The 25,313-nt window shown below is 38.1% G+C and overlaps 1 protein-coding gene across 1 annotated transcript in view; it reads right to left on the bottom strand.

Moving 5' to 3' along the window:
• fhdc1 (FH2 domain containing 1) overlaps positions 1-25,313 on the bottom strand; it is a 48,854-nt gene that overhangs the window by 9,763 nt on the left and 13,778 nt on the right. Inside the window, exons 2-9 of the mRNA XM_088923662.1 lie at positions 16,547-17,212; positions 12,915-12,976; positions 8,362-8,464; positions 5,325-5,410; positions 5,126-5,226; positions 1,604-1,674; positions 1,393-1,500; positions 447-517 (exon numbers count right to left, since the gene is read on the bottom strand). Coding sequence (XP_088779788.1) covers positions 447-517; positions 1,393-1,500; positions 1,604-1,674; positions 5,126-5,226; positions 5,325-5,410; positions 8,362-8,464; positions 12,915-12,976; positions 16,547-17,008 — 1,064 coding nt within the window. The 5' untranslated portion in view covers positions 17,009-17,212. The remainder of the gene's footprint in view (positions 1-446; positions 518-1,392; positions 1,501-1,603; positions 1,675-5,125; positions 5,227-5,324; positions 5,411-8,361; positions 8,465-12,914; positions 12,977-16,546; positions 17,213-25,313) is intronic.

Raw genomic sequence — 25,313 nt, 5'->3', positions numbered from 1 at the left:
TGATCTTAGTAATCTCATATAATACAAAACTTAAGCTCTAGAACTAAACATCTATTCGTAGAATCTATTTAACACCTACGGGACTTTGTTTAAAAAGGATATAGCCAGGGGGGGTTATTTTTGCATTTGACTTACGGATGCTAGAAAATGCAAGCTTAGAGGCCAGTACTAAAAAGGGAGTTATTATTTACTGTATATTGCATAACCAACATAAAATGTTAAGCCCTTGTGTATCCAGTGAAAGATCATCAAATTATGAGGATTCTTGTTTTGCAGTAATGGCCTTGCAAAACAAAGATTGTTGCAGAAAAAAAACATCTCTGAAGTACAGTAGAGAGTAGCCAGCATCTGTGGTAATAAAGGTCTCTATCTCAGCTCTACTTTAAGTCACCCTATTTGCAGTGTCTTTCTCATATTAATCCAGTAAGGAAGGGAGTTGGCTTTACCGGGCTGCACTCTGAACATGCTGCAGCTTTTCTGGGAATTTCAGCAGGGTCTCATCTTTCTTCTGGGCTTCCTGTTTGTACAAGACAGAAAACAATTACTGAGTGCAGAAGAAAAACACTTCATTTGCATGTGTGGGAAACAGCTTTGCTCTCAGGCGTGTTTTTTTCCCCACCTACACAATTTCTTATTTGTACATCCAAATCCTCAAAAGCAGAGCAATGTTAAGACAAACTAGTCAGGCATCTGCAGTTCTTCACTGTTGTATATGCCGTGCGCAAAAATATTTTAGAGGTTTTAGTCCAGATGCATATTATGAAATAATATGCTTACACAATGGAAATAAAATGCATAACTACAAATTTAGAGTTTATATTTCTTAACACATTTCAGTTTTTGTAGCATGAAATTTAGAAAAGGGACAGACACCTGAATCTCAAAGTCAAAAGAATTAAAATTATTTTCAACAAATAGTCTTCTTCAACTTGCTGGCTCCAGCCTTTGTGGTTAACCAATTTCAAGTTAGCTTGAGTATGTTGTAAAAAAATACAAAATATTTCAAACTTGACTGCGCATACTATGAATTTGGTTATATTTCAATGAATGAGATAGAGAGAGATGGGATATACATGGTGTGACTCATCTAGCTGAGGGAAAGGCAGCCTATCTGAGGCAGGACAGTCTGCACAAACCCCCTCTCAGTGCTGCGATGGTTGAGCTAAGGAGCTGCTCCATGGATGTAGATGGGGTGTTGGGGAGGGGGGACGAGAGAGCAATTTGCGAAGGGAAGACCTGGGTGTGAGACTTGTATACACAGGCAAGCAGAAATGCACGAGATGATGATCTAACTTTCTTCCTGCACAACTGTTATAAACTCTAAAAGTAACCTAAAACTGACCTCATGGGACACTAGATGAAGGCTTGTTTCAGCCCAGAAAGGTTACATACCAGCGCGACAAAGTGTAGAAGGTTCATCCCTGGCTTGTTGGCCCTTGTGTCTGCAAGCTTGAGTAAGGATGAGAGCTTGAAGCCTACTGCATTGCCAGCATAGCCTCCCTAAAGAGACATTGAGGGTAAATTACACCGGACACACAGTTACAGTACAAAACAAACAATTCTGAGTTTAAATTTAAAGTGCAGTATGTCAGTTGCCACTTACTGCATTCATGATGTTTCCAGCCTGGAGCACTAAGTGTAGAATAGCATGTAGCTCTTCACATGTCATGAGTTCTGCAAAAAGTCATTTAAAGTGGGGTTGGGTTATAAAAGTAATAATATACAGCACATTAGATTTAAAGCTAATGTGATGTTTTATTTACAAATGGTCAATTTCTGCTTCAATTTCTGAGGTGGGTCTTGGATAAGTGACTCATTGAAAAACACAATAACTGTAAGAACACTGGGAGTAGGATTTTGAGAAAAACAGACCATTTTTTGAAAGTATTACTGATAAATCTAGCGCCACATGTTTGTTGGACTAAAGAACTTCAACTTAAATTCTTTAAAAGAAAAGAATATTGTGTTATTATCCACAAATGTACAGGAAATATAGCAAGTATTAATTAGGGAACATTTTGAAAAATCTAAAATACTTATTCATAAAATATTTGTAAAGCAGTCAATGTCCTTCCTATTCACATAACCAGTGCTGTGATATACAATATGTTTGTAATTTGTTGAATATATTGAAGCCCCACAGATATAAACCTCAATATGAGGGTGTTATCAGGTCTGGCAGCAGCCATTTCTGTGAAGAAGCTAATAACTGACATGGTAAATAATACCTTAGGTACAGTATGGTGAAATGGTGGCACCAAGGTAGAAATAGGATGGTATTTAAAGGTGTTAGCAGTTTATTCATTTCGCATGTGAAACAGCTCTAAACATGACGTAAAGGAAATCACACTTAAATTCACAGTTTGGAATTTATTACTTGGATTATAACAGGATAAGTCTGGTTTCGAATAGAACGTTCAGCACCTTGGATGAGATACTGGACTACATGAAGTTATTAACATTGCAAGCTTCTTTCGAGTTTTAATTTGATATATATGTAAAAAATTAATATGTAGGCATATTAAAAATGCTTAATGATTGTGATACATCTTTCTGTAATTAAACATACAGTTGCAAGAAAACGTTTGTGAACCCTTTGGAATTACCTAGATTTCTGCATTAATTACTCATAAAAATGTGGTCTGATCTTCAACTAAGTCACAATAATAGACGAACACAATCTGCTTAAACTAATAACACACAAACAATTGTACTGAACACATCATTTAAACATTCTGTCTAGGTTGGAAAAAGTATGTGAACCTCTAGGCTAATGACTTCTCCAAAAGCTAATTGGAGTCAGGTGTTCCAATCAATGAGATGAGATTGGAGATGCCCTGCCCTAGGAAAAAGGCACACAAAGGTTGGTTACTGACAGAGTCTGCTCTTCTCAAGAAAGAGCTGTTCATATGAACCATGCCCTGATCAAAAGAAATATCAGATGACCTTAGAAGAAGAATTGTAGAGATGCATAAAGATGGAAAAAGCTAAAAAAGCATTTCTAAAGGCCTGGGTGTTCATCAAGCCACAGTAACACAAATTGTCTACAAATGGAGGAAATTCAGTACTGTTGCTACTCTCCCTAGGAGTGGGCATCCTGCAAAGATCATGGCAAGAGCACAGCATGCAATGCTAAAGGAGGCGAAAAAGAACCCTAGGCTAACAGCAAAGGACCTGCAGAAATCTCTTGAACTTGCCAAAGTCTCTGTTCATGTGTCCACTATAAGAAAAACACTGAACAAGGATGGTGTTAATGGAAGGACACCACGGAGGAAACCACTGCTCTCCAAAAAAAACATTGCTGCATGTCTCATGTTTGCAAAAGACCACCTGGATGTTCCAGATCTCAACCCAATTGAGATGCTGTGGCATGACCTGAAGAGAGCTTTTCATGAAAGGAATCCCAGAAATCTCAGTGAACTGGAACAGTTTTGTAAGGAGGAATGGTCTAAAATTCCTCCTAGCCATTGTGCAAGTCTCATCAGCAGCTGCAGGAAATGTTTGGTAGAGGTTATTGCTGCTAAAGGAGGTTCTACCAGTTACTAAATACAAGGGTTCACATACTTTTTCCAGCCTGGACTGTGAAAGTTTAAAGGATGTGTTCAATATTGACAAGAAGTACAATTGTTTGTGTTATTAGTTTAAAAAGATTGTGTTTGTCTATTATTGTGACTTTATTTTTATGAGTAATTATTGCAGAAATCCAGATAATTCTAAAGGGTTCACAAACATTTTCTTGCAACTGTAAAACATGGGTTGTGCTCAAAAACAGTCCAAACAACATAACCTTTCCAGCCGAGAGTGTTACACATTTTTGTTTTTCTATTTGGTGCTCCACAAGGCTGAATGACTTATTGTGTAGATCTACATCCCGGTACAGGTAGTTCTCGATTTATACAACATGCGTGTCCCTGAAAAATGCTGTGCAAATTACAAACTATTTCTCCACAGAAAATATGTAAATAAGGGGAATGTTTTCTCGGTCCTCACTCAAACAGTGGGTTAAAATCCTGAGCGGAAACATTTACATATACTGTATTAATTAATTCATGTAAAACAAGTTTATACAGTGGTATTTAAATTCACCTTTTAAAATAGATGCTTGTTAAAGTTTATCAATTTTATGCAAGATGTGAAGGGAAGATTGCTGTTAGTGATGGGTAGTGAATCACATGTCCAAGGAAGCAACTATATTGCACAGTTATTTCTGGTCCTTTTACTGAGAGCCTTTTAAATGATACTTATAAAAAAGTCTCATAAGTAACATTAGAAATTGTTTTTAGCCAATTATTAATCATGGATTGTTTTGTTTAATCATTTTATTAATTGAATGTTCAGGGTGACAATTTTGATTTTCATTGTTTTTTAAAATGACTTAAAATTATTTATTTACACATGCCTTGCACTGAATTTCATTTCAAGATTTTTTACATTGTTTAATTAAGTTTACATTGTTTGGTGGTTTGTTGAATTTGTGATCACTCGTCCATTGGATCCTGGATTTGATCCAATCCAAGGATCCAATCCAGGGAGCTTGGGATCCCTGTATTTGTGTGTGTCTCTCTGGGTTCCTCTCCCCTCCCAAGACATACTGTACAGGAGAAATTTGATTGGCTGCTCTGAATTGTCCCTTCATAGTGTGGCGGGGTTCAAGGTGAGATTAGTGTGACCCATACTAGCTATGGGACGTCAGGGAAGTAAAACCAAATTAGCATGACTCAAATGATGTCATATAAGTTGTGGCCTTCCTCTTCTACAGTCTAATGGACAAACCATAGTCATTCATTAGTCTCTGTTCTATTTGGGGTAACAGGTAGTCAAAAAACACAAGACACTTTAGAATGCTGAAATACCAGTCTCATTGTGGCCTTAAATAGCCTTATATTATAGTGTGAAATACAGGAAATGACAATGTCTAATTCACATAGCATAGTCTTCTTAAACTCAAACTGTGTTTTTTGAACAGGGAGCTATAATCAACTCCACACCCTGAATTGTGTGTAATGTTTAACAAAAGCACTGGACCACTTGCCCCGGACCATACATGTCAATGTTAGGATATTACCAGATCCTCTCCTGTAGATAAACATGTTTGAGACTCTTCCAGGATGAGGGATTTAATTACCTTTTGTGGCCATACGAATGACATCAATATCATTGTTCAACACAGAGCAGGTTGGAAAGAACTCTTCCTTTAGCACCATGGCTTCAATTCGAAGATCAAAACTAAACAATACAAGCAAAATCAAATTAACATAATTAATTAAGTTTAAGCCTACTGTACATTAATGAGAAAAATATCTGAAATTCATTGTGCATCTTACCTTGGCACCTGTAATAAAAGGTACATAAATGAATCCACCAGGGTCAGTTTACTTGTGTCCCCCTTGAATGCTTTGAGTTTCTTTGCCTGTCAAGCACAGAGTAAATATGAAAATCAATACTGTCACATTCAGTGACCACAGCTGCACACTTTCCTGGCAGCTTCTAAGGCACATCACTGTTCCAAGCAGAAATGTGCTGCACAGAAAGCAATCTTAAATTCAATATCAAAATCACAACAGCAATGCCAATGATTGTTATAAGTCTAACTCAATTTCCAGGAGACTACAGCTTCAATCAGAGCTTACATGCAGTACATTTCACCAGCTCAAAAAATTTTAAGCAATTACAGACTTCTATCTATCTTTATCCATCCATCTGTTATTACCACTCCCTTATTCTCATGTCACTGTAACATGAAGTGATCTTGTTGTTCTTTACCAATTAATTTAGTATCACACAATCCACGGAGGGCTTAAAAAACTCAAGGAAGCAAAAACTGCCAGGATACACACAACTTTGTCAGCAATATTAGTCAGTATTTATTAAAGAGCAACTCTTTTACTGAGAAGTGATGCTACTGTATAAATTATACTTCCATTATAAATTCAAGATGCACACTTTAATTCTATTTGCAAAAAGCACCCCTAGAGCATCACATTGATATTTACAAATGCAGCTGGAGCTGTGCAAAGCCCTGTATAAGATACCAAAGCCATCTTTCAGCTCAGAAGCAATTTCTGTTGTGGAACTAATAGTCAGTATTCAATTGAAACAGAGAAGCGCTAATTCCCAACTTCCCCCGTGTAAGACCACCCATTTTTCATCACGACTTTGCCTCTCGACTGCAGTAGGTATTTTAAATATCAAGCCATGTGTGTATAACAGTGTAAAGCAGTAAGCATATAAAACGTAGCTCTGTTATTTATGCATGTACATGTTTCGAAAAAAATATCTGTATTTTGGATTTTAGTCGAATGTTTTTGGCATCACTTTTATTAACTGATCATTCATGACTAACCGTGATACCATTAAGTGACTCTGCTGCATAAGCGCTAAATCCCTTTAATAGTAAGGAAGTGAATTGGGTTCAGGTGTTGAGAAGAGTTGGTGATCAAGGAAAAAAAACATAGAAGGGAAGCAATAAGCCCTGCTTGTTAGAAGAACAAAACCTTCATGTCATCATTATGCTGGAGCCTGGACTAAATAACCTGGTCTAAATAACCTCAGAAGTGGAACCAAGTCCTCTTTAGAGAAGAATCACGGTTTGATGTAGACTACACTGACAGACATCAGTCTGTGTGGCACAGATCTGCAGAATATGTCAATTTTTGTGCTGAACAGACCAATCGATAAGGAGGTCTACAAGTGACATTCTAGTCTGTGATGTTTAGTCATCACGGACCTAAATTTGTAGTGATTGATGGCTACCTATCCACATAGTAGTTCAGGTGGGTAGCTGCGTCAGCATGCGTAGGCTGCAAAGGAACAAGTAATAGGTTTATTCCATGCTGAAAAAAAGAAGAAGAAAGAGAACACAACGTTTCACACCTGAAAAAGGCTCCACGGCCGAAATGTTGTGTTCTCTTTCTACCTATCCACATGGTGATACATTTGTCCTTGGCCCCAACGTTTGCACTTCTTGTGGACTTGTCCTGATGTAAAAAAAGTTAAGCAGGACAACAAGTGTCCTCATGCTGCTTGTGTAAGACCGGCTTTCTTTGCAAAACGCAAATGTGACATTTATGTTGTGGATGCCCTTAATCACCAGACTTGAACCACTGAAAATATGAGATGAGCTGGGAAAATGTGCAGGACCTTGGGCTCTGAGACAAGTACACAGGCATGTTCAGCATCATTTTTCCTACTGGCCACACAGGTTGTGCAATAATTCATTCCTCTTCCAGTCGACACACAGATTTAAAGGAAAAATGAATGAGTATGCAAATAAAGTCCAGTTCTCCAGCAAACTATCCAATTATTGTAACATCAATAGTTGTCTGACTCAGTGGGCTTTTTCATTATTGTCTTTTTATTTTATAATTAAAAAAACTAGCCAGCCCAGAAAGTAAGGTACAGAAAGTACTTTTGCTTAGTGCTGCTCCTATTAGTGCTGCTTCCCATAGTATTCTTTGCCCCGGCCATTATTTTAATTACTCCAGATATACCTATTTAAATGCAGAATGTTTGACTGTCTGTCTGTGACTTGCACACAGGCCAAGCAGAGATCCTTCCAGCACACTCAGTGCTGCAGGCTGTAGTTACACATCCCGCTGCTATTTGTGCTAAAGGAAAATTGCAATGAAAATGGTGTGCAAGCGCATAACCAATAAGAGTGTGGTGTGATACGTATGTTTCACGAGCAGCTGAAGTTTGTGTGACGGTACAATAATTTATTGAATTTAATGAAACCTTCGGCTTGAGCTGCTCGGCTGAGGGCCAACCTCTCGGCCCGTGCTTGGTGAAATGGACCAAGGGACAGCTGCAAAGGAAGAGATGGAGTGGAGGAGGGATGCAAAAACGAGCGAGGAAGAGGAGAGGGTGACGTGTGGTATATATCTGAACAGGGCCGATTACATCAGGATTTAGGTGCGAGTTGCGTCGGCTGAGGATATCTAGTTTGACTGCCTTAATCCCTACCAAACTTTCAGTAGAACTCCATTTACTGTACAGCCAGTTCCATTTGTTAATCACTCATCAAGAAGAATTCAAGTCTCCCTTTGCTGGAGGAGTGAAGGAAAGACGGTGGTGGTTAATCTTCAGTGAGCTTCCAACTAAATGTACTGGTGTGCTGCCAAATTGTATCTATTTTTTCTGTAACTACAATTTAACTTAGAATGCATTTCCAATATTTTGAAACCATTTTTATTTGGAGTATACGAAAACCACCTTTATATTCAAGTGCATTTAAATGTATATCTTTGCCATTTGTTTTAAGTGGACGTGCTGTAAAACCTTAAAATCTTTACAATTGTACTATTTTCTATCTCATGAAATTTCTTTAAACTATTTATCCTGAATTGTCTGCTTTGCACTCACCTCTTCTGACTCAGGCAACAGTTTCAGCAACTCTTTCAATTTTTCAGACCCATACAGCTTGCTGCTGCCAAGTCGAATGTCTTCAATGATTGACTCATTAGACCTATAAATCAGAAAGTTCAGTAGCATACATTAGACATTACCTAACCGCACATTCAATCTCCTTCCAGACTGTGAATCAAATGACTTTTCACAAGGCTTTGCCCATATTCTATCATTTATATCTGCTGCTGACTGACTATGACTGACTATAAAAACAAAATGTCAGCATTAAGTGGCAGACACATGAGTTCACAGAGTGAAGAGAACTTTCTGCATAAATGCTTCTGTTGTGTGGATCAGTTATAATTATCTCCCAATAATTGGGAAGAAGAGTTTATATTTTGCAGAACCTCCTCAGATTGATACAGGCTGAAAAAGGCATATCTGGATACAGACTATTTATCTAGATATTTGCCAAATGATCTTTTAATGACACTTAGACACGTCCCAAAGAAGCACAAGATGTGAGAACTGCTATACGCCAGGTGGTGTTTGTTTCTCAAGAGTATATAAGGATTCTTATGTGTGTTCTGTTGTAACCATGAAACTGTCTGGACTCATTATAGAGTCCTTAGCTGATTCTTCACTTGCCCAGAAGAAAAGGTCAAAGGTCTTATATGGTTCGCAAATCATGTGACCAATAAACTGTATTCAGTTGTGGACTATAATTCCCACAGGCTACTATATCTCTGGGATCATTCACAAGCTTATAAAATTCTACTGTAGATATGTCACAACATTTGTACAGATATGTGCAACGCAAGTGAAAAGACTTCGCAACAGAACTGTTCTAGTTGATGTACAGTATATGAAATAGATTCATTCCAATCGAATAAACCATGTGACCAACCAATCTGTCCTGGACAAGACTAAATCTTGGAGATGAGTTAACACTGAGCATCAGCGCTTTGCTTTCACTGGTTTCAGTGAAAATTTTAAAACTCTGAAATTCCTTAAATCCTACGTTATGAGACCCACACTGTGTAAAAAAATTATCTGATGACACAATCTTCACTGTATATACCATGTTTCAATTCACTCTAAATAACAGTTTCTTCAGAAACGTTCAAGTGTTTGTCACCAGTTCTGGGATGGCACCTTGACATGAATAAAAATGTGTCATGGACATGACACGGCATGGCCCACTAAGTTTCAAACCTTTATAATGTTAATTTTCAGAAAAGTCTTGAAAATTTGTGTAAATTTCAATATAGAGGCAAAAGCATGTGACCTGCAGGCTTCATTTTCACTCTAATACAATTTCCCAGAAGCTTTTTACAAACCTGACAAATCACATGTGGGCTGGATTTCATAGGTGTTAGAAAAATGCACCAGAGCAAAATAATTAGCCAAATAATGATAGGGTTCCAACAAATCTGTTGTTTGCCCCCTAAATAAAAAAATGCATCAGATAATTTGGTAGAGTTAATCAGTTAAGAAAAATAACAAATAATACAGTGTTATGTCAAAACTAGGCTTAATAGCTCCTATTACCAGCTCATCATAGTACAACAGTAGTGTTAGAATTAGAATATCTTAGAATGAGTACTAAGAATACTGCTAATTGACAATTGTAGCTGTTCCTTAAATCCATAACTATCTGAAATATTTCTAGGAGGAGTTTCTGTTGCTGATAATGGCAGTCCTGACTATTAAGGACTAACAAAGTTAGATATGGAAAGAAAATCTGCTCTTTGCACTTACACCCAAGGCTCATGAAACAATATTCCAGCTACAGTGCATGTTTGTAAAGAACCTCATGTGAATGTTATGTAAATAGTTGATTACTACGCAAACCTGCTCTGAGACCAGGATAATACCCACCTCCAGTCAAAATGCAAATGTCCAATGACAAACTGCACTACAGTGAACTCGACTGTCTTATACTGTATTAAAATACATGCACGCTAATTTTTGTTTCATTGAGGACCAATGTGAAAACAGTTAATGAGTGAAGCCTTTATAAAGAAATAGGACTTAAATCATGCCTCAGATCAAACAGGGAAGAAAGGAGCAACACTGATCTGATTGGGTGTTTTTTATGCTACATTGTTGATCCAAAACTCACAGTGACCATGTGACTACTGTTGAGTGTTTCAAGTATAATCAATTTGCAAGAAGTAGTACGTTGTACATTATGTCACTGTATTTAATGTAAAACATGTATTTTTTGCAAGTTCTTATTACAGTATTTAAGTAAGATACTATTCGTGTTTAGTTTGTATTATGCAAGTGATTACAAAACTTTATTATCACAAAGCTTATGTACCGTTGTGAGGCTGGGAGTTCCACCCAGTACAAACAGCCCATTTGACAAACATCGCCATAAGCGATTACATTTTCTGTGCCCATACATTTACTATCTATTCAAATCAAAAAAGAGAAATAGGAGCCCAACAAAAGTCCAAGACTAGACTAATTACAAATGATCCTTTGTCCCTATCAGAGAAGTGAAAGAATCCTAAGCAAACCTGTGTCAGAACGCACACATACAGCACACAAAGCAAAAGCACACAATGTTCTTTCTCTGTGAGAAAAAGGAACCTGTACCATACGGGCTATAACTGCATGCATTGAAAAATCTCATTGGTCCATCCATCACCTCTCCGTCCACTGAGAACATCAGAGGTGAGACAATGACACTGCATCGGTACAGTATTGTGGGCTTATGTTAGGATACAAAGCAACAAGTAAAGGTTTATTCCATGTTGAAAAGAAAAGAGACACAACCTTTTCGGCTGTGGAGCCCTCTTCAGGTTATGTCTCTTTTCTTTACAGCATGGAACAAACCTTTACTTGTTCCTTTGCAGCCTACACAAGCTGACATTCCTATTTGAACTTATGTTAGGATGTCAGCTACTGTGCTGATTTTTTAGTTAGGAGTTAATATTCTCTATCGGCAGAATCTGCAGCTTTTTTTGGAAGGTGTATAATAAAGGTTTCTTGTGTCAGTCAGGTGAGAATAAACCCAATTTTATCCACCTTGTCTTCACCAGGAGACACTTCATTCCCGTTTTGATACTGTTTTGCTTATTATTGATTACGTACATTGTTTTTTATCTTTAATGCCCTGAATAAAGATCATGGTATAAACATGGCTATGGATGAGCTAAACCTCAGTTATGATACCAATATATCATAAAATCCTTTCTGACTGAATACTGCTGAGTAATGGAGAATGAGACAGGTTCACACCACTCCTACGCTGATCAATGTTTAACAGACCAATTTGTCACAAGAGCTGTCACCCAGTGATCCTTTCCGCAGACAGGATTAACAACTCCCAGCTAAGAAGACATTGTTTCAGGTTTTCTTCAGCAAAAAAACCCTGAGACACAGATACCAGAATGTAGTGAAAAAGTGCATTTTGTTTTGTTAATTTAATTATTCAATAAGCTCAGTCAATTAAAAGCAGTCATTTATAATGTGATTATCTATTCTATAGAATACACATTTGTATATATAAGCTGCATGTCTATATACTGTACAACAGCACCTTCTTGTCTAGGACGTGAGCTCATGGTGCTCCAGTCTCAAGTCTGGAGTGCTAAGAGCTACTCCACACCTCTGCCTTGCTGGTCATGGATCTGTCTGATCCACAATTTTATAAATGAGTTAGGCACATCTGCCAAGAAAAGAAGCCTGTCACAGCTCCTACGCTAAGATAGTTTTGTATGACTGCCCTCAAATATCAATAGAGTAACTTTATTAGTTGACAATCTGAATTCTGAAAAGCCAGTAAGTAATTTATCACATGAATACAAAATAGCTGGAAACAGAGAAAATGAAATTAAATAAGCCAAGCTTCAACAGAAATACTTTAACATCAGCAAAAAACATACATCAACTTGATCATTTTTTCTTGCAATTGAACTGAAATATTGCTGCTAGTTGTTGTGAATTTATAAATGTATACACTGGAAAACACTTTGTCTTTTATTTCGGTTGCCTGACTTTTTATCCAGCTAGAGCCCTATAAAAGAATTGTAAATTTGAAAGTAGGCCGCTTTGGGACTGATTAACATTTTATTTCTGCTGTTAAGATACTGTACATTCCTAACTCACAGTAAACCCCAATTCACACAATTCTCCAATCAACAAATAGATATTTCAAAGATAGACACACCAGAAAGCACACCTAATGTCCAACAGTCATTGTTACAATGTTACACAATTCTTAGGCCAACCAAAAGAAGACAGACCAGAATAAAAGAGATACTACTACCAGTGTTTTTCAAGTTAACTGAACAAGGGTGGAGTCGTGCAAAACAATAATATTTCTTTTGAAAGCCACTACACAAAGGTACTCCAGAGTATTCTCACTGTTGAACCATCATGCAAACTATTCATGAGCTGAGTCTGCAGTGCATCTTTCCATGTACAGTATATCAATTCAGACCACTCTGCAAGAGTAATTTGCACTAATGTTTTACAGCCATGTTGTGTGCTTTTATTCTTTTGATCTTGTTTTGATTTTATATGCTCATTGGAATGTGCATAGGAAAACTTACTTTTTTAACTGTTTGAGGAAAATGCCCACATTCATGCTTCTCTTGGAGTCCAGAATACTGACCTAAAAAGAGAATTTTGTTTATGTTTAAAACAGAGATATTAATTGTTTTACCTTCCTGTTTCAGTAAAGAAGTGTTTTCTGCAGCACTTTTTTTCAGAAAGAATTTATTGTCAACAGTGTGGCTAACAGCCATGCAGACTATCTAGACAGATTTAAGGGATTTTGATAGGGTTAATTAAACAGTTTTTCCTTTTCTGACAGAGAGTCAATAGTCAGTATTCAGTGAAACTGGATCATGGCCATTCCTACATTTGTGAATGCAGGACAGGTTTTATTGATGTTGTACTGTGTCAGAGAATGAGATGGAATTATATAAGGGGCACACACACGTGATACATCATGAACAATTGCAATGTCCAAGAGAGGACCTGTCTTGCTTTAAAAGTTGAAAGTTTTCATGTGGTGCAGACAAAAGAAAGTCCGAATACAATATCACCCTGAAACTCACAACTGTTAACCCACTGAAGCTAAGCAGGTGTGAGCCTGGTCAGTACCTGGATGTGAGACCTCCTAGGAAAAACTAAGGTTGCTGCTGAAAGTGGGGTTAGTGGGGCCAGCAGGGGGGCACTCATCCTGTGGTCTATGTGGGTCCTAATGCCCCAACACAAATGGCGACACTATACTGTAAAAAGAAGCTGTCCTTTGGATAAAACATAAAACCGAGGTCCTGACTCTCTGTGGTCATTAAAAATCCCAGGGCGTTTCTTGATAAGGCCTTTATTTATCATGGCCTCCCAGTAATCCCCATCTATGGACTGGCTTCATCACTCTGTTCTCCTCCCCATTGATAGCTGATGTGTGGTGAGCGTTCTGGTGCACTATGGCTGCTGTTGCATCATCCAGATGGATGTTGCACACTGGTGGTGGTCATGGGGAGACCCCATTACCTGTAAATTGCTATGAGTGGAGTGTCCAGAAAAGCCCTATATAAGTGTAAGGAATTCTTATTATTAAAGACAGATTTTCTATCCTATATTTGAATACGGATTAGAATAGGAAAGAATGTCTATAAGCACCAAGGAAAGCATCTTCTGACACAAGAAAAACCAAAATAAAGGCAAAAGGAAATCTATTGTCATTATTAAAATCTTCAATGATAGTGGATGTCATAACAGGCCTATGTGGGCTTCTTACCTGTTCTACAAACCTTACGAGTCTATGTAAATATCATGCAAACACCACTATCATTTCTAGTCCCCACTGTGAACCGAACAGAAAGGTAGGGGACAAGTGACACAGCCTTCCACAACACACACCGATTCAACACATTTTTTTGTTTGTCAACCATAATTTGTTTCCTCAGTAATATAATTAGAAAATATCAAGGCATCAGAAGTGGTAAGAAAAAAGCCTGCTGAATCACAGCAGAATTAAGAGTTATTTTCCATCCCTGCTAATTCACAGCCATGGCAGCCTTGTATACTCAGGAGAGCTTTAGGATGACGTTAAAGGGTGACTCATTAGAATGTCCTTTCAGGAAGCTGGAGAGTCATAAAATGATACCAGCTTCACCTTGCCTCTACCAGTCAGACGATAGCTGCACAATCAAAGGAGGTTGTTCTGATGCAAACATATGCTAAATAGCAGGCTAGGAACAAACAAAATCCAGCCGAGCCCATCATACTGTGCTTGCAATAGGAATAAAAAAGGGGGTTTTGTTTTTGTTTACATTGGAATATTTGAGTAAGAGCGTCCTTAAATTTAGCCAAGTACATTTTCCTTGAAATACAGTGGTGTGAAAAAGTGTTTGCCCCCTTCCTGATTTCTTATTTTTTTGCATGTTTGTCACACTGAAATGTTTCAGATCATCAAACAAATTGAGATATTGGACAAAGATAACACAAGTAAACACAAAATGCAGTTTTTAAATGAAGGTTTTTATTATTAAGGGAAAAAAAATCCAAACCTACATGGCCCTGTGTGAAAAAGTGATTGCCCCCCCTGTTAAAACATAAATCAACTGTGGTTTATCACATCTTTGGAAAGCTGAGTTCAATTTCTCTAGCCACACCCAGGCCTGATTACTGCCACACCTGTTCTCAATCAAGAAATCACTTAAATAGGACCTGCCTGACAAAGTGAAGTAGACCAAAAGATCCTCAAAAGCTAGACATCATGCTGCGATCCAAACAAATTCAGGAACAAATGAGAAACAGAGTAATTGAGATTTATCAGTCTGGAAAAGGTTATAAAGCCATTTCTAAAGCTTTGGGACTCCAGCGAACCACAGTGAGAGCCATTATCCACAAATGGCGAAAACATGGAACAGTGGTGAACCTTCCCAGGAGTGGCTGGCCGACCAAAATTACCCCAAGAGCGCAGCGACGACTCATCCAAGAGGTCACAAAAAATCCCACAACAACATCCAAAGAACTGCAGGCTTCACTTGCCTCAGTTAAGGTCAGTGTTCGTGACTCCACCATAAGAAAGAGACTGGGCAAAAATGGCCTGCATGGCAGAGTTCCAAGACGAAAACCACTGCTGGGCAAAAAGAACATAAAGGCTCATCTCAGTTTTGCCAGAAAACATCTTGATGATCCCCAAGACTTTTGGGAAAATACTCTGTGGACTGACGAGACAAAAGTTGAACTTTTTGGAAGGTGTGTGTCCCATTACATCTGGTGTAAAAGTAACACAGCATTTCAGAAAAGGGACATCATACCAACAGTAAAACATGGTGGTGGTAGTGTGATGGTCTGGGGCTGTTTTGCTGCTTCAGGACCTGGAAGACTTGCTGTGGTAAATGGAACCATGAATTCTGCTGTCTACCAAAAAATCCTGAAGGAGAATGTCCGGCCATCTGTTCGTGACCTCAAGCTGAAGCGCACTTGGGTTTTGCAGCAGGACAATTATCCAAAACACACCAGCAAGTCCACCTGTGAATGGCTTAAGAAAAACAAAATGAAGACTTTGGAGTGGCCTTGTCAAAGTCCTGACCTGAATCCGATTGAGATGTTGTGGCATGACCTTAAAAAAGCGGTTAAGGCTCGAAAACCCTCTAATGTGGCTGAATTACAACACTTCTGCAAAGATGAGTGGGCCAAAATTCCTCCATAGCGCTGTAAAAGACTCATTGGCAGTTATCGCAAACGCTTGATTGCAGTTGTTGGTGCTTAGGGTGGCCCAAACAGTTATTAGGTTTAGGGGGCAATCACTTTTTCACACAGGGCCATGTAGGCTTGGATTTTTTTTTCCCCTTAAAATAAAAACCTTCATTTAAAAACTGCATTTTGTGTTTACTTGTGTTATCTTTGTCTAATATCTCAATTTGTTTGAGGATCTGAAACATTTCAGTGTGACAAACATGCAAAAAAATAAGAAATCAGGAAGGGGGCAAACACTTTTTCACACCATTGTAGGTGTTGAAAGGGCTTTTATTTTTGTGTACACTGAAATATTTAAAGAAGTATGATCTCCCATACTTCAAAAAAGGCTACACTATCAGAGAACCTGCCAAACACAAGCTAAAAACCTAATACCTGAACTGCCTTACTGTCACAGAAAGTCTTCTTGTCTTGCACTGGCTTCACTTCCATGAGTGCCCTCTGCACTGCCTGCCTCGTTTCTCACCTCCTCCTTGGGCTGCATGAAGGCCGTCCTGGAGCTGCCTGCGGTGTGGCCATCCCTGGCCGCTGTTGACCGGGCCTCCTCCTGCTGCCCAAACAGCTCCTCGATGGTCCTGACGTCGATCTGGTACTGCTGCTGCCGGGCCGCCAAAGTCCAGATGTTGGGTTTGCCGCGCACCTTCTCTTCGGGGATGGTCTTCCAGAAGAAGCTCCGCACGCGTCTCTTCTTGCGCAGGCCATGAGCAGGGCTCCCCTCGTGGGGTGGAGGTGGTGGTGGGGGGGGGAGGTTGCCGGGTGGAGGCGGGGGGGGTGGCGCAGGGGGAGGGGGTGGCGGTGGCGCTCCAGGGGTAGACTCGGAGATAGATGTGGTCACAGGAGGGTGTCCAGGCATTAATCCAACATCAGGGGTGTCACCATGGTGGCCTTCTTTCTCATTGACCAGGAACAAGCTATTCATAACATGCATTACATCAGCCACTACTGCAGTGGGGAGGGAACAGGGTCAGGGGTGAGAGGAAAGGGGAAGGGGGTGAAGGCACTCGAAACCGTCTTTACAACGTGATCATGGTATTCAACAAATAAGTGCTTCTTCATCTCCACATTACGAGCACTGCTCACAGAAGGAGTCTTGTAACCAGCTCCCCTTTGGTATTGGCCTGCACCATTTGAGCTGCAGAAAAAGATGAAAAAAAAATACATGTATTACAAAAATACATAAATACATTCCTAATGTTTCTCTTGGCACATTTTGATCAAAGCATACATCTACATACATATACGTATAAATTATACTGTACAAAAATCATGTATTTTTTTAATTACATTTTCCAAGAAACTGCATTGATGTAATGAGACATCAACCTCATTAATTAATTAATCAGGTATAACAACCTGATTCTGTTTTGAAATTTTCACAATTTCTAGGTCACTCAGGTTAACTCAGGCTCAAACAATATTGTTATTCAATTCAGAAAGAAGCAGTCTATGCTACTGCCTTTTTAGGTAGGCAACAGTACAGGCAAAAAATTATATCACAGATAATATATTTGCTTCTCTGCTATCAGGCTTATACAGTATGTATTTTTTCAGATGTATTTCTATGTCCACCGAAGGACATCATTTTTAGGTACTTAAATCAGAGCCTGGGCAGTCCATAACTAGAGACAGTAGTCTTCTGAGGTACAATAATTTGGATTTTTACTAAAAAGCAAGATTATCTTTTACATTTGACAATAATGGATCTCCTGAGCCTCACAATGAAGGACTTGTCTCTGTGCAAGAAATTATTTTTATGCCTGTATCCTCTCATTTGTGCATCTTTAAAGGACCTTTAAGCAGCAATCCTTCAGCAGTCTTTCCATACCTCGAGCAAACTGAACAACAGTTATTTTTTTAAATCAATATTACTCCTGTGACACCGAATACAGACGTCTTAACTGACCTTTTCATTGGGCAAGGTTTAAAAAAGGCTGTGAGATGCTAAAATGTGATTTTGTTTGCTACTTTGTGATGGGGGGCATATTATAAATATAAAAAGTATCATTTTATTTATTTTTTTAATATTAAAAGACTAACTTTTTTAGGTTAGAAACAAAAAAGTCTGTTTTGAAAATGCTACCATGGACCTTGTCAGATGATAGTCCTTTGTTGTTCAAACAAAGGATTAAATAGCTAGCAGGTCCTGGACACACCCTACAGAGACCGGCTCACTGAAGACTTCCATGGCAATCACATTACTTACTGTACGTTAGCTTCCAATTCACCTGATCCCACAGCCTTTTATTTATTTAAAGCAGAATACACCATGATAGGCTTTACATGTACAACCCCACTGCGGGTGGCCAGGAGCCCTCAACTGTCACCCCCATCGCACTTAATTTTTAATGACTGCTCATGAAAACAGCTTTTCATTCTGGACTCCAGAATCTGCAGTTACACTTCTCTATAAAGAAGAATGCCACTGTTAGTCTGTTGCGGCTGAAATTCGGCACCAGAAGGGAAGACAGCTCCGGTTAAACACCCCAAAATGAAAAGAGTTAAAATCTTCAGTTACCTTTTTAACTCAATACTATCCTTGTCTTCTACATCACTTTGTATCCTTATTTTCTAGAAAAGACTTGTCAATGTTGAATCTGCAGATATCCACATATACTGTATACCTAGAATTATATCTGCACCTCAGCTCTGTGCATACATTCTAACATTTTTACTACAAAAGCACACACAGAATTAGCTTCAGTTTGGTTCAGATATATGTGCAGCTTTTTAAAGCTGTCAAGGAAGAGGAAGGAAAAATTGTGATTAAGTCTAAGAGGACTTAATCAGAGTGGTTTAAATATATATGTTAATTCCCCAATAGGTGTTTTAAATTTCAAAAAGTTCTGTAAAGCACTGTACGTTTCTATAAAGTATTACATGTGTAGAATACTGCGCTATTCCATATAACAATGAAGTAATTACAATGAACAGGTTAATGAATTCTATAGTGACAGAGTTATTAAAAAATATATCATTCTAAAAAGGAACTAGGTCACACATACCTAGAGCATCAGATGTTCTTCCCAGTAGGGACCTGGTCTGTCCAGAGATGCGGAGCTCGTGGAGTTTAACTGAACATTGAGAAATTCCTCTATGCCAACATTCAATTAAATATAGATATTTTCAGCTTTTCAAAGAAATCTCAGGCATAGAGATAAGAAATATGAGCAGGCTAGGGGACTGCCACATGCTTGTTATTGAGAAACTTGGGGAATTTTGACTTCACAATTTTTTTTTCAAATCTACCCAGATGCACTTTATTAAGAACTCAGCACAAACCATTCTTAACACATCATTTCTAGATGAGTTAGATACATATACAAAAAGGCCATCAGAGTTGAAGGCTATAACATATTAGTTCAAGTTTATTAGAAAACTGTGCAGCAAGAGTCTGAACATGTTGCATATTAACTGCAACAATTATGTACAAACATCAATTGCACAGTTTTCTACAGATGTAATGATCACTGTTAAAATAGTTGTTTTTCTAAACTGGGGGAAATCTCTCATCTCCCTCTGTGGCTCTCCATATGGCTTCCCAGGATGCTTTACTGCACTCATGTTACCAACTTTAGTTACACGCATTAGTAACCTTTTCTAAATCCCTCCCTTTGATAAGGTGCTCTGCCTCTCAGTTTATTCTCTATGGTTCATATGTGTGTAAATTGCGCTGTTTCAATGAGCATAACTGCAGGTGCTCTGTGTTTGATCTCTCTCCCATGAATGCCTGTTTCTGGACACATCTCCCTCTATCTAATTAATGATCCTGCTGCCTTCCTCACACGATGGGCTCATCAGGCTACTTCCTGTGACAGGATTACAAGCAGCACTGTAATCCATAGGTAGTGCCCCCCGTCACGCTCATATCCCGGGGTGTTTCAGTGCTTGTTAACTTCAAGATGTCTGGATATCCATTCACAGGCGGCTCAAGACTCTACTCTCAGGGATTAAGCCAGCTGAAGTTTTTCATTGTGCTGTGGGAAACTTTTATCTCTTATGTACGGAGAGATCATTCTTGCTATTGTTCTGCAAGGTGACTTTTCTGTTCCACAGCTTGTTTTTCATAAAACAAGCTCTGATCCTTTCATCCTATAACGTAGTTACCATTGTTGTTACTATAATTACAGCAGTGTATGAGCTGTGTAAAAGCGGAGGAAATGTAAATGTTGGCCTTTGAACGTTTTAAACCACAGATATTTGGTATTGCAGGAAGCTCACATTATTTCACATTTGTCAGCCCTACAGGGTCTTACAGTATAAAAATATATCAAGCATAATCTTGTCAAACAAAGCTTCAGGTTAAATTTTACTTTTTTCTTCTAGATGTTTTCTGTTGTATTTTAGACTCAGACTCTTCACTGCAAGAACAGCAGCTGCAATACACTGTAACAAAGTCTTACATTCCAATCCGAGAAAACAGAAACCCAAAATACACAGTATATTCAGTGATTCTGAAATAAACACCGCTAAATGTTTGAGACATTCAATGTTCTAAGCTACAAGCAGCAATTTTTGTCTGCTGTACATGACATCATTGGAGCCTGTGCTTTTTAAATTTTTACTTCAAAATAATTAAATGTATTTTAATGCAAAGAGTGTTAAATTATGAATGGTAAGGTGGGACACTGCTTACATTTGTTTATTTTTTATTAACAGAAAATCAAAATTTGTTTACCCTAACACAATTTTCTTGAAAATGCAAATACAAGAACTGAGTACGGTTCTCAGAAAACCTTTTTTATCAAGACTTTCTATAATCAGTGCTATGTTATTGCAACTAACATCAAGCAGCCTTTACAGAGCCCAGTGTCATCTTCTGCAAATAAACAGAAGTGTATGAATTTCCTGTGTTGCTTCTTTTACTGGTGGATATGAAGACTGAATTAATATCTTATCAAAAACATCTGCAACACTCTTACTCAACCTGACAGTACAGGCAGGAATGGAAAAAATGCATGAAAAATATGAATGAGAATATTCAAACAGACAAGAAAAGAAAGTAAATTAATTCAATTAAAAAATGCCTGACTTCATCCCAGAAACTTGAAAACAAAAGAACATTATGCTATGCTACTCCTGCCCAGAGAATTAGATCTGTGTTTTTCACTGCTCTGTATTTATACAACAAAGGAAATGCAGGTTTTAAAGCACACATTGAAATGAATAAGAAAAAAGTTCAGCAGCAAAAGGCCTGAGCATACATTAGAACAAGCATGCATCTACCACAAACACCAGTTATGCAGGATAATAGAAATCTGCTTCAATTATTACACCAAAGTCTAAAAATAACAAGATACTTTCTCTAAAACTTCCTTTAATATACAATGGTATATAATTTTCCTTATTACCTTCCCTTGTGCTACTATCCAGAAGAGAAAAGAACTTTGTGCTATGCATTTATGGTTTTGATGCAATGCCTTTATGACATATCTAAGTCCCAACACATTTAAATCCACTACCTGCATTCTTGTATAAATTATTAAGTTAGCCAGATTTGCATATTCTAAAACAGGAAGATTAATAAACAAAGACTGAAAGGGCAGGCTTTGGTCACCTGAGTTAGTGGGAATTTGAAGATTGTGACGTCCAACAGCATACTCATGGGCTAACATTCAGTCATCTTTCCTAACTTTACTGTACAGGGCTGAAAAGTGGACAACAAACGATTGATACATAAAAGGACAGGAGATGAATCACCTCCGACTGTTGTTTTCAGAGGTTTTGTCAACAATTAAGTGTCAGGATGCACCAACATGAATTTTCTCTCCCACGAAGGCACCAAAAACTACAAGCAATGATCATCCACCACCAGCTCAGTTGGTTTAGTCATGTAGTATGGATGTCAGACCCCAGGCCTCCAGAGAAGGTTCTCTTCTCCCACTTTAGCCAATGCAATCTCACCAGAGTGGAACACACTGTAAAAGCAAATATGAAGAAATGTAAGATCGATTCCAACTCGTGTTAATTGAACTTTAAGATGTTTGACCAAACCAGGTAGACAAGGAATATCTGGAAAACAGCCTGTCACTTTGAAGCTTAAGGTGTCAGAATGTGGAAATGAAGAGAGCTTTGTATGACTGGATATTGCAGTACAAAACCAGACACTGTACCTTTCAAGACAACACCTGCTCAACATCTGTAGATCCCATAGTGGTTCATGGAAGACAATTATTTGTGTGATGTGGGCATACCAATGTTGTAATATAAAATTTTCATAAGTACACTTTCATTCAGGCAAAATGTCCAGCTGTATAATCCAATATGAGTACCTTAGATATTGTTTCTGTTGCTTTTACAACCAGTTCTGAAAACCAAATAAAATGAATACTGAGTGTTACCAGTTATATTTTGCAATTCCCCCTCTATACAAGCCATAGCAATTAAATGTGAACTGGATATAGTGTGATATACTGTAGAAGAAGCATGATGGAGAGCTCATACAAATGGAATGAGACTGTCCACGAGAAATTGCTCTGCAAGCACTCATGTACTTGGTCTACATACAGTACTTTCCATTCGTTTGCTCCTTTTACTTCCTGGTGTTATTGTAAGCACTGCAGTTCTCATACTACAGTCCAATTCAACCTATAAAATGACTTATCTTTGATAACTGAAGTCAGGACTTTCTGTCCCCACCTTGGTGCTAGAAATCATAATGTAATTCTGACATTCCATGAAAACCCTGAAGCTGATCTGTAGTTTATATCACGTAATAAATGTATTAACTTACTCAAAGCTATACTTGATTAACAAGTCCTGCAGGTGACAAACGTTAAATGCATTTACAAGAAGTAACAGGCTAAAGTAATTGTACAGTACTCACATAATAAAAAGTATAGTAAACACAGTTTTCACAGCAGATGTATCAGCCCTGTGCATTCTGTATGTTCTGCACACAGAAGTTTATGCTCTGAAAGACTCCCACTTAAAAAGTGAATGTGTGAGAAAACACAACCAGAGACCTAGAATTTCAATCATATTGGTATTGAATAAATTACTTCCTGGATCAATTTAATAACCTAAAAATACTAATTCTTCATCTAGCACAATGTGTTCTCTGCTACAATAGAAACAGTAAATACTGAACTAGTATGCAGTTTTAGAGCTGGGAAAATTCCATAAAAAATGATTTAAGAATTAATCTTAATTAAGAATTAAGAAGCTTTAAGGACAAAAGTGCTTTTATATTCTGAGGAAAAGGCTTATTACATACTTTGTAAGATCATCAGATTATCAGTTTACAGAATCATTTTTTTTCTCATGCACTGTGAACATTGGAGATCAGAAATCAAAATTCAAACATATTATAAACTTAAGCCCAAGCTTTTAGGCTCTAAGGCTGTAACTGTTTTTGACACAACACATTTAGGCTCAATGAGTGTGTCAAAACTATCCTATTTAAACAGATACATTGTTGAGAAAATTTCCATTTAACCTTGAGTGTTCTGAAAGTCTATTTATACAGGTTATATGCAAATAGTAGCAATTAAAGTTAATTGGTACAATATTCAATAATAGCCTAGACATTTGCACATTAGTCTAGGGCTAATCTCCTTCACTAAATGTTTCACATCCAGGCATCTACTTGATTCCTGGAGCAAGTCAGGTGTATAAAAATCTAACATAAAGACAAATTGGGAGAGCATTACTGCATGGTAGTTAAACAAAGAAACCTGTAGTCTTCAGAATCCCTGGTTATTTTAATACAGCAGCTGATTAACATCCCACATTTAAAAAAGAAACCTCTGGAGAAACATTCTGCTTTGTCGATTCAGGTCACATAAATTTCTAACGATACTGTTTTATTTGCTTATACCTGCAACTATCTGGCTCCAGGCACAGGTCCTTATCACAGTCCATGTTCTTCACTGAAGCAGCTCCCTCCCCTTACAGTACTGACAGCGTCCAACTGCAGCAGCACAGGTTCAGTGAGCAAGAAGGGGAAGTTCATTTTTACTGTGGCGCAATAAAGGGTTTCAATATTGCACACAAACTATATTCCAATACAAACACCAGATGCTAAAGATCAGCTCATTTATACACACTAGAGCAAGCAGTTACGGCTGGAACATGGCCATCTGGCACACTGCTGCATTTTCAGGTTCAACAGGGCAAATCATTTAAGAACTTAAATTATACAGCTCTACAACCACCCAGACAAACAGGCAACTGGATTTATTTCTTATTGAGTTAACTTCTGTGTTTCACATATCCACATTTCTTCAAATAAATCACAGCCATGTCTTTATGCCAAGTGTGCATGGAATAAAAAAATCCTGACACTGAAAAAGGCCCATTATATCCACCTGTCTCTGAAACCTCTTTTAACTATTAACAGAAACCACTGTTTAGGGTGCTGGGTCAATATATAAAGCAATTTTTCAGATCAGTGAAAACAAATTAGGTACTGGAGAACTTTGTTTTGTGCTGCTCTAAGAGAAAAACAAATCTCAAACGCGCAGTGAATACGTATTTCGTACACCATCTAAAAATGAGCAGGAGCAGCGTAATTGTTTAGAGCTGAGGGAATCCTAAGTGAAGGGGTGACATTGCAAACTCAAGAGCTGCATCTGACTGCTGCAACTATGTGCAGGGCTGCAAAAGCCCACTGGTGCCTTTTTATGATTTTCTTTATAAAGTTACAAACCTATATACAGTACATACATAAATTTGATAGAGTTTAGGGTCACTCCTCACTCATATCAAACCCTCAGCCAAGTGGGTTAAGCCAAGTTTACCATGACACTCGATAAACATACTGTATTTCCTACAGGTAGGTGCTGTTAGTCCTATTTAATACATGGATAACAATTGTATATACAGTATGTATTTCAGCACACATGCATGCCATCCAACATAGCTGACAATGCTCCAGAGCTACAAAATTCTACAAAGATTTTGAAAATCCTACAGCCTTGCAGTATTGTTTCAGCTGTCTGCAAAAGTGATCTGTGCTGTACTGTAACAGTCACCTATTGTTTCAGGGTTGCATGACAAAAAGATGACTGAGCTAAACAGGCTGACAATCAGAGCTGATAATGAAATCTTTTCATCTTCCGGAAGACTTTTCCTTCAGAGCCCGAAACCAGATTCAAAGGCAAAAAGCAAGACCTATCTCTTCAGAGAGCAGATGGTTAACAAAGGTATGTTAAAAAAACTCGGACCCTGATGCAGGATATAATAATATCCACTCAATAAAGGTTTTAACCTGACAAGCTTGCTGAGAACAAATT

This window comes from Atractosteus spatula, chromosome 1, assembly GCF_055471065.1.
Source record: "Atractosteus spatula isolate fAtrSpa1 chromosome 1, fAtrSpa1.hap1, whole genome shotgun sequence".
Taxonomy (NCBI): Eukaryota; Metazoa; Chordata; class Actinopteri; order Semionotiformes; family Lepisosteidae; genus Atractosteus; species Atractosteus spatula.
Note: the sequence above shows the minus strand (reverse complement) of the source record. Positions and strands in the feature narration are given on the sequence as shown.